This window comes from Cylas formicarius, unplaced genomic scaffold (genome assembly GCF_029955315.1).
Source record: "Cylas formicarius isolate icCylForm1 unplaced genomic scaffold, icCylForm1.1 PGA_scaffold_6__28_contigs__length_40554024, whole genome shotgun sequence".
Lineage (NCBI taxonomy): Eukaryota > Metazoa > Arthropoda > Insecta > Coleoptera > Brentidae > Cylas > Cylas formicarius.
The window spans coordinates 36,014,067-36,030,813 of record NW_026844347.1 but is presented as its reverse complement, the minus strand read 5'-3'; the positions used below and the strand labels follow the sequence as shown (position 1 = coordinate 36,030,813).

General features: G+C 39.1%; 1 protein-coding gene across 4 annotated transcripts in view; it reads right to left on the bottom strand.

Annotated features, from left to right (window-relative positions):
* Positions 1 to 288: 288 nt before the first annotated feature.
* The window catches only part of LOC132702925 (intermembrane lipid transfer protein VPS13B), a 35,539-nt gene continuing 19,080 nt past the window's right edge, over positions 289 to 16,747 (bottom strand). For all 4 annotated transcript variants that reach the window (XM_060671792.1, XM_060671793.1, XM_060671794.1 and 1 more), the window contains exons 20-34: positions 15,744 to 15,944; positions 13,458 to 14,528; positions 9,330 to 10,941; positions 6,921 to 7,403; positions 6,004 to 6,256; positions 5,755 to 5,935; positions 5,314 to 5,611; positions 5,111 to 5,259; positions 4,686 to 5,051; positions 4,395 to 4,632; positions 3,973 to 4,327; positions 3,730 to 3,914; positions 3,497 to 3,681; positions 3,256 to 3,442; positions 289 to 960 (exon numbers count right to left, since the gene is read on the bottom strand). In XM_060671792.1, the coding sequence (XP_060527775.1) occupies positions 332 to 960; positions 3,256 to 3,442; positions 3,497 to 3,681; positions 3,730 to 3,914; positions 3,973 to 4,327; positions 4,395 to 4,632; positions 4,686 to 5,051; positions 5,111 to 5,259; positions 5,314 to 5,611; positions 5,755 to 5,935; positions 6,004 to 6,256; positions 6,921 to 7,403; positions 9,330 to 10,941; positions 13,458 to 14,528; positions 15,744 to 15,944 (6,393 nt within the window). In that variant the 3' untranslated portion in view covers positions 289 to 331. The remainder of the gene's footprint in view (positions 961 to 3,255; positions 3,443 to 3,496; positions 3,682 to 3,729; positions 3,915 to 3,972; positions 4,328 to 4,394; positions 4,633 to 4,685; positions 5,052 to 5,110; positions 5,260 to 5,313; positions 5,612 to 5,754; positions 5,936 to 6,003; positions 6,257 to 6,920; positions 7,404 to 9,329; positions 10,942 to 13,457; positions 14,529 to 15,743; positions 15,945 to 16,747) is intronic.

Genomic DNA, 16,747 nt, shown 5'->3' with positions numbered 1-16,747 from the left:
GTCCTTTCCATAAAGGCATAGCGAGTTGTAAATAGTAAATGTAGAAAAATAAGATAAGATTAAAAAAAATGTTGATAATCACAGACAGATCAGGAATTCGAAAGATATTTAGTGGAAGAATTATTTGAATATGAAGAATAATTAAAATCACAAAAATATACATCATAATCAACTCTGTATAGTATATAGTAAGATCAAACCAGCACAAAGATGCAATCAGTATTCCTTTACTGCTGAATATCGATTTGACAAATTTCTCGGTAAAAAAAGAAACACCGTTTACGTAACAAAGATATATTTCAATTCGATAAAACCAACAATGTAACGACCGCTACAGTACGGAGAAGTGATTGGCGGTGCTTTCCTGCTTCGCGAGGTTCAACAGACATACGAAATAGTTCATGGTGTGCGTGCTGACGTAAAAATTTAATACGGTACACTCTTCTACCGACGATACCGGGCTCAATTCCGGAGACGACAGCGGGGATATGCTTATGTCGGAATGTTCCGAGTTCGCGTCGGGCAAATTGAGCAGTCCCACGGTGCTTCTCACGTAATCGGCGACCCGTGCTCTCATCACGGGGTCCATTTCCATCGACGCTTCGTCCTCGTTGTTGGTTTCTTTTTGTTTCGGCGGCGGTGTCAGTTTCAACGACAACAACGTCGGATCGTTCGAACGGTTCACGTCGATGTCGGTCAAAGGGACGATTTTTTGCAAATCGTCTTCTTCCAGACCGATAACTGAGACCGAATCTGTCGTCAATACCAGCGCTACGGCCGAATAAACTCCAGAAGATGATATTCGCGTCGCTTCCGTCACGTAGAGCACTTGGTGTTGAGGCAGACTGGTCAGTTTCCAAAGGTATTTCAAACTGGAGTTGTTCGCCAAATTTATTTTGAAAATTTGCGACGGATATCTAGGATCGGGCAGAGAATTCCAGCCGGCCCCTTGTAGAAGTCCTAGAATAATACGCTACAATATATACAAAAAGTAATTAAACGTTGGCATATCTCGAGAATTACGATAATAAATAAGCATTTAATGAAGTTTTGAATTTGATTCTCGGTAGGTGGCGCTGTAATAGCAAAAAAAGATTCTCAAAATTTGCCATGAATCTAAGTTTAGTCTTTTCATATCTCCGTTTTAATATGTTTTTCTAACTCTATTGAAATACTCAATTATGCAAAATTTTCTACGAGTCGGTTACTTTTTGCAATTAAACATTGGCATATCTCGAGAATTACATGATCATCAAAAAACAAAAAATGCTTTTAATATTTAATGACGTTTTGAATTTTATTCTAGGTAGATGGCGTTGTAATCGCTAAAAAAGATTCATAAAATTTGTCATGAATCCAACTTTAATCTTATTATACTGAAATATCTAATTATGCACAATAAACCTTACAAATACAGATAATAGCGATATTTTTCATTTTGCCCCTGCAGAAGCTAACATAAAAATAGCGTATGATGATTTGTTAGACAATGTTGTTAGAGGAAGACAATATTTTTTTCATAGACACACTATTCGCAAATTTTCTGCATTCCTCCTGCGTCGGTAACTGAAACAGTTTCAAACAAACAAAAACTGACGCAGGTGGAATCCAGAAGTTTTGCGAAAAGTATTACAGTAGCCTGTGGAAGTTTTTTTGAAAAAAAAAGCAATATTATAATAATTCAGGAAATATGTGATGTGCTCAAGATGTCTAAGAACGTAATGGAAGAGATGCAATGCTCAAATTATTTAAATAGCAGACAACGTAAGACACTTAACAGAAAATTTGTTAAAACATTTAAATAGCCGTTTTAATTATGTTGAAGAAAATAAACTATTCGCGGAGGTAACTATAATGAAACCTCGCTTTAAAAGACACAGTTTTGTTAAAACTACGGAATCTTTAATTGAACAAGTTAAAGTTATGATTCTTTTGCAAACAAATGCGGAATCTTTAACAGAGCAGAAAAATCAGATTATATTTGGAGGAAATTTGACAAAAAAGTGAAAAGGTTAGTCCACGAACTGCGGCAATTGTAAATATCCTGAAGAATCATTGCAGTCAAGGAAAAAAGAAAGAAGATATCACTTATACCCTAAGATGTAGGAATTGTCACATTGTCACATTGTCCCCTCACAAAGAATGTTTTAATAGATCCCCGATTTATAACTATAATAATTGAATATTTACTTTCTAGGTTTTTAAATATCTGTACATTTCTATAGGAATTAAGTTTCTATTTTTATATATTTAACATAAAACAAAATTTTGAATTATTTTTACTTTTAATATATATAAAACTACCATTTCGTCGTATATTTCCTGATTTGTCTTGTGACCAGTTCATTCGGTTTACAGGTGATCGGCATAATTTTGAAAAACGCTAGAATCGCAAGCATAGTATATCAATCATCGGGTCATTCACGGTCATAAAAAAAGGTTCTTTCCATCCCTAGCGGAAACACTCGAATTATGTATTTTAGAGCAGAAAGTAGAAAAAATACGTTAAAACGAAAGTATGATAAGAGTAAATGTGAGTGTTTCATTAGAAAAGTTGGTGTTATAAGTTATAGAACAGAATTCTCTAAATATTACACCACTTTTTGGAAACATGGTATAGCGTGGTCACATTGCAGAAAACTTTGCTTGGTCAATGTCAATGCAAAACGCTGGAAAAGGAAATTATATAAAAAAGAAGTCAGTTACCTTGACCACAGATCTGCATAAGCTTCTGCAAAGGAAGCAACTTGTGTTTGAAAAAAATTGAAAAGTTTTGCGGACAGCCAAGCGGCACTGAAGGCGGTAAAAACATCCTAATGGGCCTCAAAGAATGAAAGAAACAGTCAACTGTTTTGGATACCAGGGCATAGTGGACTGAGTTGTCATAGACGCCATCAGAAGGTCCGAAGCCTATGTTGACTACATCACGCCAATCGGCAAGGGACATTCTTTTGTCAATGAACAAATAAAATCTGAAAATGAGGAAGCAGCATAGCACATGCTGACTTAAGATCTCAATAGGTTTACTCCCTATAGGATGACTTATCCTACCTTGACAGATCAAATCTGAAAATGAGGAAGCGGCAGAGCACATCCTGTTTGTTGATGCCTGGCGGTAGGAAGAATCAGGAATTCAAAACTGGTTGCCGAAACCTTCTGACTTAAGATCTCAATAAGTTTGCTGCCTATATAGAATGACTGAGTCTGATGGAGGAGTGAATACTTAGATGGGTGTCGCCTAAATCCTTATCCTACCTTGACCAGTAAGAGCGACAAGCTCGGCAGCTCCACTAAGGGGTTTGGTAAAAACGCCGACAAGCCCAAGTCCAACGCCGGCCACCAAAGACCTGGGCGACGCTCCGTCGGCCATCATCGACTGCAGAGGATGATGCGCTATACCTCCTACTGCCCCCAGCAGGCTGATCCCGAAACTCGTCATACCCTGCGACACAAATGACCTTGAAACATTTCACTAGCAGGAAACGTAGCGGTATACCTGCAAAAAACCTTGAGTTACGCCCTGCGGTCTTTGCCGTCGCTGTTCTTCCGTTCTTTTCTGATGCTCCTCGTCCAGGGTAAGTCTGTCCAAGTTCCTGGCGACGCTGGACGCAAGTTTCGTTACCGATTGGAGGGTGCCGGCGGTAACGTGCTTCATCAGGGAAGCGGAACCATGAGTGATACCTAATTCGCAAATCATTATACCGCGACAGTGCAAATCACCAGTTTAACCTTTTAAAAAAGCTAGGGGTCCCTGAACCAGTCCCCTATAGGGCAAACTGACGAAGTCTCGTAGTCCCGTGCCCATAGCTCTAGCTAGTCCTCCAGGACTGCCCAGTAGTTCTAATGAACTAACTACCCAACCCGCGCCGAATATTGCACCCGAGAGGTAGTGCATGGTTAAAGCATGACCCAATCTGTGGAGTCACATTATACAGGGTGCCAATACCGAAGGACATAATTCTTTTGGGATACCTATAATGCGTACTGAATAATCTCCTGCGTTCGAACTTTCCAAACTGTAACGGCGACTGATCCAAAGCGATATACAATTTAACGGAACAATGAACCGAGAGTAGGAGCGAGATCGGACCGACCGCGAAGTTTCTCACGGTGAGCGGGTGCGACAAGATGGCGCACTGCCACGATACTATTTCCGGAACGTTCACGGATGTCGCGCTTGTTCCTAATTTGACGTGGTTCCGACCGACCGGCCACAACACCAGGTGAACAGGGCTTAGAATTTTGAAGTACTCTAGCAATCTAGTGATGTAAATGTCTTCGATGAAACAACTTATGGGGTCGAGCGACAGTTTAAACGTCTTTATGCCTGGCAAAATCGAAAAACAATTTTTTGATTAAAAACAGTTCAAAAGCAAGATACTTCGAAATTTTACCTGTAAAGTTTAAGTTTGCCGATTGGTTTCTCCACGTATCAAACACAATATCCGCAGAAACTAGCGCACTCCGTCCGACGGACTCGGTCAGAGTCTCGATCGGGACATTTAGAATGTTCAATTTTTTTAAGCCCTTACGTTCTTGACCAACTAACACTACCGGGAAATCGTAAGACTCCCTCGAGTAGAGCTGGTTGTCAAGTTGAAGGTCCGAAATGGAAATTTGCATGTGCAATTGCTGAAAGGCAACGTCGCTAACGAGTAATACAAAATAGTTATCACAATATTTACCTCAGTTTGAACAGCATTCACCAATACGTCGTCGCACACCAAGCTCGCCAACTCCCATCTCTCTTCCCCGTAATTCTCGAGGTCTGACATTAGAGTCAACACGAACGATTCGACGAACACGTTTAGTTTTAAAAATTTCCATCCTTGTTGCAGAGGAATGGTACGCACAAGCAGGGACTCTGTTTCCAAAAGCGAAGACAGGTCTTTGGAAATCTGATTCTCCAGGTCCGATTCATCAGTGCCGACTGCCGAGGAAGAGGAAGATTGCCTGGAAACCTGCGGTCCTCCAGACGCGAGCTGACTTGTTCCTGTTTCTTTTTCACGCATTGACAGTCTCACACGTATATCTTTAGCGCTGATCTCAACCTGAGAAGTGTTTGACTGCCAGATTTTTTCGAAATGTCATAACTTCATGGAGCGCTCACCTGACTAACTGACTCGATTTTAAATACTGTTGTGCAAGCGGTGTTGACAACTGTGACTTTAACGTCTCCGAAATGTGGCACCCTGACGAAAATACTATTGTTATTGGCAATATTGACGCCGGCTGACCATTCCAACTCAACGACGTCAGCTAGAAACGGATAGAGGCGTTAGAAAGAGACCGTTTTGGAATGTAGCGACTCACTTTCGTCATCATCGTCGAAGGCTAGAGAAAGTTTTTCCTGATAATTGACTTGAGGCAGTTCGGGAAATTTCTCAGACAGAACGGGCATGGTGTAGTACACCGAACTGTTGCCTCGCGCACGACAGTGCCACCTAAAATGTTCTGATTCTTTGGTGACGCCACTGTCGTCGGGGAAAGCTTGACCGCAATAAAACGAAACCGCTGTTCTGTTTTCGATGTAGAGCTGAGGTCTCGGGTCGTATTGGATGGCCATATAGATTTGGCCTTTTATTTCTTGAGATGTTAGAACTACAGGAACCTAAAACCGTTTCCCATTTATAGATTTTAATTTTTTTTATGTTTTAACCACAGAAAATATGGATTGTAATCGTTAAGTAATGATTATTTCTCAATGTTAACAATAAGAACCCACGTTTATTTGATTCTCCACTTATTACTCACGGAAACATCATGTGACATAATCGCCGTTGACTTGCGAATGAGTGTTTTATCCACTCTAATTGGACAAGACCATCCCAGGTCTTGGTCCAATGAAAACGCGATGTAAAGCGTGTATTCGGAGTTGGTCGAGTCGCCATCTTGTTTCAGAGTGTACCACTTTATTATCGGTATACCACACTGGCTGAAAATTAATCCAAATAACGACATTTAAGTATTATTATCGCTACTTGGCAGTAATAAAGCACTTACTTTTTTTGCAAATGGGGGGCTAGAGTGAAGCAAAAGTTGTCGACGTTGCTGGGTATTTTAAAAATTGATTTTTCGTCGGGCACGGCTAAACATATCACTTGAATCTGTGTCGACAAGTAATTAGATAGGATGTGAGTAGACGAGAACCGCAACAGTCTCATTTCATTTGCAAGGGAACTAGTTATCAACACCATGCATAAGTGAGAATCGCACTTTATGCAGGTCTTGGTGGTACCTTCAATAGGGATGGTGCCTAAAACAAATAAAAATGATTCTTATGGCCGAATAGCTGAAATGACTATAGTTATTGATATATCTAACTTCTACATCCCCAGTTAATACTAGCTTTAATTTAATGGGTAGTGGGAAACTTAGAAATCCAGAAAATTAGTTGATTTTCTTATAACGAAATTACAGATTCCTAACTAACCAAATAAAGCACAGGAATCTGTTATTACTGATGGAGGATGTAGAAGTTACGTAGTGCCACTACTAACTAAACAGAGAAACTATAGGAATCTGTAATTCGATTATCTCAAGATCTCCCAGGTAGAAGAGGGGTGGCGTAGCAACAGGATATTCCTACTACCGACCCTGAAACGACTTGTATCCCACCATATATTCATAGGGGAAACCCACACTAAACAAAAATTTTATTTGGAATAAAGTTGATAATTAAAGTTTCTATTAACTTAATAATAGGTCCGGGGAGTGGCTAAATTATAAGCATTTTAAAAGTTTCTTTTTATTATTGTGTTTTTGTTTAATTTTTGCTTGCTTCTTTCTGGGCTAATAAATTTGATATTTGACATTTGCCGTTAATTGGATAAAGTCAATTATAAATACTTCATATTCCTGTGAAATGTAGCGGAATTTGAACCTTTTTGAATTGGCAGTAATAATCTCCCATCACTTACCGGTAATTTTTGGCATGTAGAAAGACTGAGTCCAATCCGAACGCGCCAACTGTAACGGTCCCGAGAAGAACCAATTGTACCCGGTACAAATACCAACGTGGAAATTTTCCTCTAACTTGGGGGGCGCCACCATGCCGTGGTGGCGCACTCGACACAATTCGACCCCGTTCAGCATCAGAGCTACGGACGTGCCCAAAGTATTCCCCATAAGGCACCAGGGAATCAATTCTACGAGCAGCGAGCAAGAATAAGGTCCCGCGTTACGGTACTTGACTTGGATGTGGGATAACGGTTGGTGGTCGGTGATCCAATCGACGTGGTCAAAATCTTCGCCGAAATACGGCCATTTCAATTCCTCCAATTGACTCAACGTTTCCAAAATGGTGTCGATGTCTTCTTTGGGCGGTTTTTTGAAGAATTTTTGATGATCGACCAGGCTGTAGTTTAGAGGGACGTAAGGGTTAAGGCTGTCGGTCGACGCGCCTAGATCGTTACAGAGAAAAATAAGTTTCATTCCTACATGATGACATTGAAAGAAGTTGGTAGATGTTCGCTTTTGGAATATTGTTAGGTATTATGGTAGACCAAATTGTAATCATATTCTAAAAGAGATAAGAATACCCTTATTTTGTTTATAATTCACTCCGTCATATACTGTAAATTTTTTGTTATTTAGTAAAATGTCTGCTTTAAAAAGATTAAACTAAGGGTCTATTGTATTTGATTAAGCATGTAGCTGTCTTTCTAGTATTAGCGCATGCGGAAAAGAAAATTATTACCCAAAAGGCTGAGAATTATTTTCAAGTTTTTGTAAGTTGTGTACAGGGTAGCTAAAAAAATGCATTGTAATATTCTGGAAATTGATTTTTTTTTTGTTTGATTCATGTAGTTTTAAAAATTAGTTAGCTAAGCTAGCTTATTTTTTCGTATTTATTACTATTTTTGCACGTATCATCGGTATGGAAAAAGATATCTGCTGATGTTGGTTTTGGTGACATTTAAAAAAAAAATTTATAATGCTTGTTAAGTTATAAGACAGCGCCCCTATTGTCGGGTGTAATGTAGAATATAGAGTAATGAACTTTCAAGCGAACTTCTCGCTCGTTTAATTCCGATAACCCAATCTGAAGTTATTAACATTTAAATAAACATATATCCGCTTTATTTTAAGGCAAGACAAAATAGTTAAAAAAAAACACCCGAAATTTGCTGACCATTGTATATTGTAGAATAAATATGAAACAAATTTATTTAAAAGTCAGGTCATTCGAAGAGGGATGCTCTCAAAACGGAGAGGCTGCTACCAAGTTCCTTTTTTTAAATTCTGCGTCAAATGTGACGCATAATTAATGCAAACCCTAAACCTATCTTTTACTTTTTATGAGCAAAAGAATAAAAAATAGAATTTTAATTTTAAAATGATCAAAACTCAAGAAGTTTGTTATTTGCTTAACGCATTACAAGGCCAACAGTGAGTAAAATTGAGAGAAATAATATAGGCCAGGCCAGGTCGACCAAAAACTAGGGAGAATACAAGATTAAACATTTTATTACAAGTTGAGGGTGATCCCCATCATGTATCTTCTGAAGTAGCTTCAAATAATGATGTTATCCAACATACAACTTTGTGGGTATTAAAAGAAGAAAAAGATAATCCGTACAACATTACAGTACTACAGCCGCTGAACAGTTTTGTCAGACTGTTATGGACATGTGCGACCTAAATCCATTTTCCATCGTCAGATACAGTTTCGTGATAAAGTTTTTTTTTCTAATAGTGCGGTAAATAAAATTGTAGGTATTGGTACTGGTTTTGAATTTTGAATAACCAAGTTTTTGCACCTTATTTATTCGATTAAATCTTCCTTTAGCCCCATTTTTACAATTTCTTTCCCAAATCCAAATCAGCCTAATGTGCAATATAGACAGATTTCGTTTCAACAAGATGGTGCTCCGCCCCATTTTGCTTGACAAGTGCGTGAGTATTAATATACCAACAGAATGCAAGATCTCCAGATATTACTCCACTGGATTTTAAAATAAATTTTGGTCCACATTTCAGCCATTCACTGCATATTTCTAATACCCCCATTATAAACTTCGTCGTTTTCTTTTTCGCCATTGAATTTTCGCCCTCTAGCGGCTTTTATAGGCACTTGAAAATAAATTCATCCAATTCCATCATTTTCGTAATATCTTAGAGAGTTGTTTTTAGTTTTGTTTTTTTTTTGTTTTGTTAAAAATTGAATTATTTAAACATTCTTAAGGTCTCAGTAGTTGTAATTTTATTAAAGAGCACACTTTCTTGCTAGAAAATTTTAAATATGATACTTTTAGCACTTATTACCAAATTTAATTGGATGTTATAAATGTAAAACTTAAAAGCCAAGTGCTTCGTCAGCGACTAACCTTCTAACTTAAATACCAGTTGGTGGGAGTGATCTATAGTCCCCGGACAGTACAACTGTTGCAGCGTTCCTCTACCTTGAACGTCCGACTCGAGATGCACCCCTAACGTTGGAGTCTCGATGTGGACTTTAGTGTTAACCGGCAGATTCGACTTGACCATGAACAACGGCCACAACATGGCCAACACCCTCTTACAACCTTGATACTCTTGGACGACGATCCTGCACCAAATGCTCAAAAACTGCCCGCGTTCCTGGAGCGGGACCTTCACCAGCCAAGGCTGGGAACCGGTCAAGTGTTCCCTCAGCGGTATATCGCCCGTCCACGCCGACTCCAGCCCGTAAAACCTCAACCGCAAAAAGTATTTTTTGGAGTCGTCGACGAAGATAGAGGGCGCAGCGCATTTAGCGCTGGCGATATGCACCTGAGCGTTTTTCAACTCGAAATCTTTGTTTTCCGTTACGGATTCCGCCACCTTCATTTCAAAGTGCTCGGACAATAAGTTGTAAACTACGAGCTGACCAGAGAGGGTCACTCGCTTCTGGGTCTTGGACAACGACTTCACGGATGCGAATACCGTGATATTTTTCGGGGCATCGAAGTGTACGGCTCGAAGCCCGTCTTCCGATATCGAAAACGGCTCGGACCAAAGCCAGTCGGTTTCTTCCAAAGACAACTTGAGCTGTTGCCGTTTCTTCTGAGACCGCCAAGCGTACAGGTGAAAATAACGCGGCGGAAGAAGAACGTTCTCGCCGGTCCCTTGCTGCCCGAACCTCACGATAACGTTGGTGTTGTTGCATATAACGAATCTGGTAACTACGACGAAGTCCGGATCGGAACTCCGATTCCAAACTTGAGTGCTGACGGCTAAAGTGTGCGCGATACTCGGCCCGAATTTCACTCGGACGGGTCTCGAGATAAAGTTGCAAGATAACCCTTCGGACAGGCAAATTTCAAGCTTGGACGTGAAAGGCGGAACGAGAACTTGATCGGTAAGAAAGTTGTAGTCCAAAACGTTGGCCTGGATCGAGCAGCTCACTTCGCCGGAAAACGTTCGCAGATCCCACACGGAAAGTTGTCCGGATAACGAGTCGAGGGAGAGGGTGAAAAACTTTTGGTTTTCCGGGAAAGCGAGATCGGACGAATAGCGTTTGAGGCATTCCGGCAATCGAACGGACGCCGGCTTGGAAAAATGGTTATATAAACAAATATCGATCTTGGTTACGTACAGGGCCACGTTTATATTGGGTATTAGGGTCTTATTGAAGTACGAATCGATCCTCATGCACGCGGCCAATGCGCGCGGGGAAATCGTTGCGTTGGTAGAGTCGGTCGTAATCACTACCCTCCAGAGTGACGCGACAACAGATTTGGGGCGACTTTCGGGTAAATTTAAATGGCACACCTCGCTTTCCGACAAGAAAAACTCGGTGTAAGGCAGGTAACAGTTCCGGCTCTCCGACCAGTACTCCAAATGGCAGAGTGCCGAATGGTTTTCTTGGGACCCCAACGCCGTTTTGTACGGTACGGGGAACACCCGTACTTTTGTTAACGCTCTAGGCTGAGGGTATTTCCAAGCCATCGTCGGAGCGGTCTTCGTCCAAAACATTACCTGTAATAACGGAAGAAATACTAAGAGATTATTGAACTTCCTTTTATTGCCTATATTTTAATTCTACGAGGCTTATATAGTAGACTGTAATATTCGGAATGGGGTGCAGTCAAGCTTGACGTTATTCTAGGAAGTCAACATTGGTGCGCTCTGTTAAGGCATTTCCACGCTTGGATTGGTATAGATGTTTGCATTGTTTTTAATGAATACAGCTTCCATAAACCCGTACCATTTTATGTTGTGGTATTTGGTCAATACATGTTCTGACATTCCCGCCTTCCTTCCATTAAATTTACAATTGAGAAAGAAAAAAATGGCTGCCAATTAAGTAGAAATAATAGATCTGCCGTCACTATATATAGGAAACCTACACATATTAGGCAGTATTTAAACTTCGAGTCCGTTTCTGGGGCAGCCAAATCAGCAATCATTCAAACGCTCTGCATCATTCGATGTAGAATGTATTGACAAAATAATATCAAATTGTAAACAGAAAGTAACAGCAGAATGATGTGAGTGTAGATTTGTGAGGTAGATCTCTTTCTCTCTATTGACGATCACATACCTCAAGGAAATCTCATAAAAGACCAGTCGAATAGTGAAACAATACAAGGTTAAGACTGTATTCAAGTACAGAACGACATTGAGGAGCATACATACAAGAACAAAGCCAGAAAAATCGACTCAAGAGAAAGAGAGTATCTAACAAATACCCTGTGAATATGGAAATTTATACATTGAAGAAATAAAACGACCTTTAAACGTCAGAATTGAAGAGCATAGGAGACACACAATCAGGGGTGAAATCCAAACAACATGGTCCGAAGCTTAGGTTTTCCACAAAGAACCTCATTGGAAAAAACACAAATTTAAGGAAACTGTATTCCAAGTGTGGAAATACCTACAATCTGATAACCCTAGAATCAAGCGTAACAATCTCAGGCTTGACTGCACCAGACCCAACTTAATCTGCATACAAATGGAAGTTACATGCTTTTCTATTACATGCATGTATAGTCAAGTGAATGGGGTTGGCGCATAAACTTCAAAGCGCGGTGAAGTAGGTATATTATTTTGCGCTATTCCACCAGTCACTCAATCTCAATGAAACTGCTACTGCAACGAAATCACCCAGTCGAATGTCAAATGAAAATTTGAAAATGAAAAAACTTAAAGAAAATGGAATCGCAACAGAATCAAATGTCCTCTTTATAGTTAAAAACATTCTTAGAGGTTTTCTTTTTTCATTTCATATCGTCTTCTTTCAGTCCTTAAAATGTTTAAAAGAAATGAAAATCCGTCCGTGGTTTTTATTTCGATAGGGAAGAAAAAACCCGCTGATTTTATTAATTACATAATTTATTTTTCTTTCAACGCCATGACAATATTTAATTATTCTATCTCCGTGGAAAGTAGATTTTTCTCAGATTGGCAAATATCTCACGGTCCCCATAACGCAATCCAAAATCACCGGGTTGTTTTTTTGGGATTTTCGTCTTATGAATCTGGGGTAATAGCGGATCGACTTATTCATTGGAACAAAACAAGCACGTTGTGAAAAAAAAATAAACTTGAATCATTGAACTTGTAAATGTAAACTTTTCGGAGTCTAACTAAGTCAAATCCTAAGCTGGGAAAAACAACTAACAGACTTCTATCAAAACTAAACATGACTAGTGCTGTAATTAGGACGTTGAGCGATAGACTATCTGATAAAATTTAAAAAACATATATATTGCAATTCTGCTGTCCTCAATTATGGAAGATCCCCCTCATTTGCAAATTTTATAAAACTTAAGAACCTATCAATTGTCAATAGCACTTAAATGGACAATCTTATAAATTTTAATCCTCAACAACAAAACGCCCCTTTTTCCAACATCATTTCTTTATTACATATTATTTCGTGTTTTGTTTTTACTCTAAAGTTGGTTAATTTAAATGTCTTAATATGAAGGAATTTATGTCGAGGAAACATAACAATGGCCGCCACGTAAGCAGCATGTTATGTTAGTGCCTAAATGTCAAATGTCAACTATGCAATCGTAACCTCACTGTTCAGTTGTTGCTTATTTACTTGTTCTTGAAAGTGTCCTTAATTTTTCATAAAGATTTAGATAAAATTTCCAAGCAAACTAAACATTACTTTTAAAATTGCGCAAACGAAAAAAATTGGGAACACAGTACCGTCTTTAACGGTCATTTCAAGCACATGGGACTGGACACTTTTTGGATGTAATATCATAAAGCTTTCACTGTATGGAACGTCTTACAAAACTGGTAACAACAAAGATTTTTTTAAATGATAAAAATCGTTATAAAAGCTCATGGAATTATAATATAATAAAATAATCAATTATATTAAGGGCCTCATTAAAACGTTATAAAAACCTTCGAAGTATTGTCTGCAATTGGAAATGGACATATACTTAAAACTCGAATGCTTCAATAGTTTCATTTTCAATTTTTAACGCTTTTAATTTGTAATTTTAATTTAGACACTGATTTATTTATACCTGATAAGGCAATGGTGTTTCCTCCGAGCTATCACCGTACGAATCGACGAACTGGAAAGCTCCGGCCCTCAAATCGTCCTTGTAGTGTTGATCCTTTTCCGGACATCTGCACTCCTCCTCCAGGATCGAGTCGCGCGACTTCTTCGACGACAAACCGCGCGCAAACTCCAGCAAGTCTTTGGTAACGGCGTCCACCACTTCCAACTGCTCCGGTGCGACGTCTACGACGATAGAGTCGCTTTCGGCGACGACTTGCAACTGAGGATCGCTATCCTCACTCTGCCAACTCTCCCAGAATACGCAAACGACGAACGAGATCGTCCACGGGTTGAGCAGCAGTTTCCTGAAGTCTCCGAGACGTACCGTGACGGTTAGACTCTCGAAGGTCGTAGCTAAGTTCAGCTTTTCCGGCCTGCTGGAAAGTGACAGTTCGCTGTTGAGGCTTTGCACGCCTAGATGAACCTCGTGATCCGAATCTGACTTGAGCGCGAAAATAATCTGATCCGATCTAATGGCGATGCTGTTGACGCCTCGTAGCAACTCCTTGATCTCGTGAAACTTGCCGTTAGTCTCCCCCGGTTTGTTTTCTGGAACGCTCGAAGCCGGGGCACTCAAAACCGACTCGGTGCTACTCTTCCTAAATATCTCCCCCACCCTATCGTTTACGGAAAGCATGTGCTTCCATTCGGTCGGTTTGCACAACACCTTGGTCGGTTTCAACACGTTTAGCTCCAATTTCGAGGTTTTCCCGACACCCTTGGAATACTTGACGGTGAAAAATGACGGCAAAGTGCCGTTGGTTGGGTTAGGGCTGCCGGGTCGTGTTTCCAGCAGACTGATAGGGTAGTCGTCCTCGTGCGGTAGGTGGTTCACGGGGAGATACTCGGGTCCGCTTATTTTGAGGTTGAAATCGAAACACGTCACCTGCAACCTCCTGCCCAGTTGTTGTTTGACGAAGAACGCGTTCGGCTGCGTGAACGATAGAAACACCAGCGGCATAAATTTTTTGCACGTGTCGCTTTTCTCGTCCACGCTCTCTTCGGACGCTTCGTAGCCCTGGTCTTCGTCCGTCTGAAAAAACGCCGCACGCTCAATGTCCAATCGGTTAAGACATTTTACGAATTGAAAATGAGATGAAAGCAATGAACCATCAATACATATGATCCTTGCTATGTATTCAATGCGCAGTTTGGGCATTAGAGCCAGAAGCCATTGATAGAGATGGAGCTAGTCAAAATTACATAAAACCGCATAACACATTATCCATGCCAAATCAAATATAACAGGCGGAAGGTACTGTTTAAGACAACTAAGCTTAAAAATGAATATGATTTATCAATAAATTAATGAAATTAAAACGAGTCTTAGTCTCAATAGAATAGTGTTTTCTACATTTGGGCGGGAGCATCTTCTGAGATACACTAGACTCGTTAATAACAAAAAAATATTGTAGCCCGCCCAATTGCAAGTCGCCTTACTTTTTGAACACGTCTCGTATGAAGACAATATAAGTGCCAATAACACTCAGACAGTTTATTTTCGTAATTACTAGAAAGTGTATTATCGAAAAAGATTTAACATGTGTTTCTGAAATAAAAATTGTTGGAAAGTAATCAACCTGTTTGTGAACCTAAATCTGTAAGCTTTTTTTTAAGAACTTACTTTCTCCTGTTTCATCGGATGGGCTAGAATATTAAATCTACTGAAAACAACTGTCTTTTTTCATAAGAATTTTCTACTTTCAAACCTTTTTTAGCAAATAACTGTCTGTCAGAAGTGAAATTAACCTTTCTAATTGAATCTAGCGTCAATTTCTCGAGATCAGAGTTCTCTAGGAATCTAGGAAAAATCGAAAAAGTCACTAAAAAATGTATACTAGTTATTGGATTATGTTAAAAACAAACTTCAATTTCAACTCAAATTTCATTTTGGAAGAGATATGTTTATTCAAATGGACCCCTTTTAGGTTTGTAACGACGAAAGGGAAGAGGTATAATAGTGAAATGTAATAGTCGCACTACTTATTGGTGCACTATTCTCCATTTTAAATATATTAAAAACGATAACACCATACAATTTTTTTTTGCCACAGAATCCATTCTCCCTTGTTAATTTCTATAACACGATTTTAAAGAAATTTTTAAGGAATCTTTCAATCTTTTCAACTGATTATGGATAGTAGTCGGCGTAAATGTCTTCCACTTCGCAATGACAAACAATTCCTTCAAATGTCCTCCGCCACCCGAGAAGTAGTTCAAATGATCCTTAATAGAATTCAATGCTTACCTTCCGGGCAGCTTTTTTCCTTTTTCCCTTATGCTTGGCACTGGTGGGTTTGTTTTCGTTGGCCTGGTGTAGGGCGACACCAATTTTACCGGCGGTGAAGACCACCTCCACTGGTACCATCGGTACGTACGGTACCGACGGCCTTGGGAACCCGCAGGGTTTGTCGGTTCCGACCGAACGCTTAACACTAACACCGGAATGCTGAAAGGGATAAAAATTACCACCATTCAATAGAGCATTTAGAAAACAGTTTTCACTAACTTTAAATGTTGTCGATAAACAATTGAATCTATTGTAGAGCAAAGTAACAAAGAAAATGGCGAGGCAACAAAATTAATGTCAACTTTGTCTAGTAGACAATGACTTCTTTTCATTTAAATCGATTTATTTATGGATGGAAATAGTTGCGGCTAATAAAGCTTAGCTAAGAAAATAAAATTTAAATATACCATAAGAAGATACATTAATGCTCCAAAAAATTGTTTTAAACATAACCACATTGAAGTCACTGATTTAAAAATTACTCTCTTGGGATTTGAAACCTATATGTACTACTACTACTATAGAACAGTAGAATACATGAAAATAAAATAATAAATGTCGCAAATTTTAGTGGTTAAAGCTTAATTTTCGAAAAATTTCGAGTATTTAAGTCATCGACGAAAGTAATGAACTAAGTCAATTAATATGAAAACATTCATGGCACAGTTTGTGACATTTTTGGTTTCCTACTATAAAGTCACCACTGTCTCAACTTTACACGTTAAAAAAATAATTATATATAAAGACTAACACTTTTTTATAATAGTACTATAATTTAAAATTTGATATCTGAATATTTAAAACATTTCGACATATGATTCGCGGTTCCCAAGCATTCATCTAATTTTCATTTGAAATAGCAAAAAGTAGAGTAAACATGTCATATAGTAAGATCAGTAAGCCTTTAAATTATTCACTTACTATTCTTCATATAATGAGACTTTGTTTCTTTCTTAATGTAA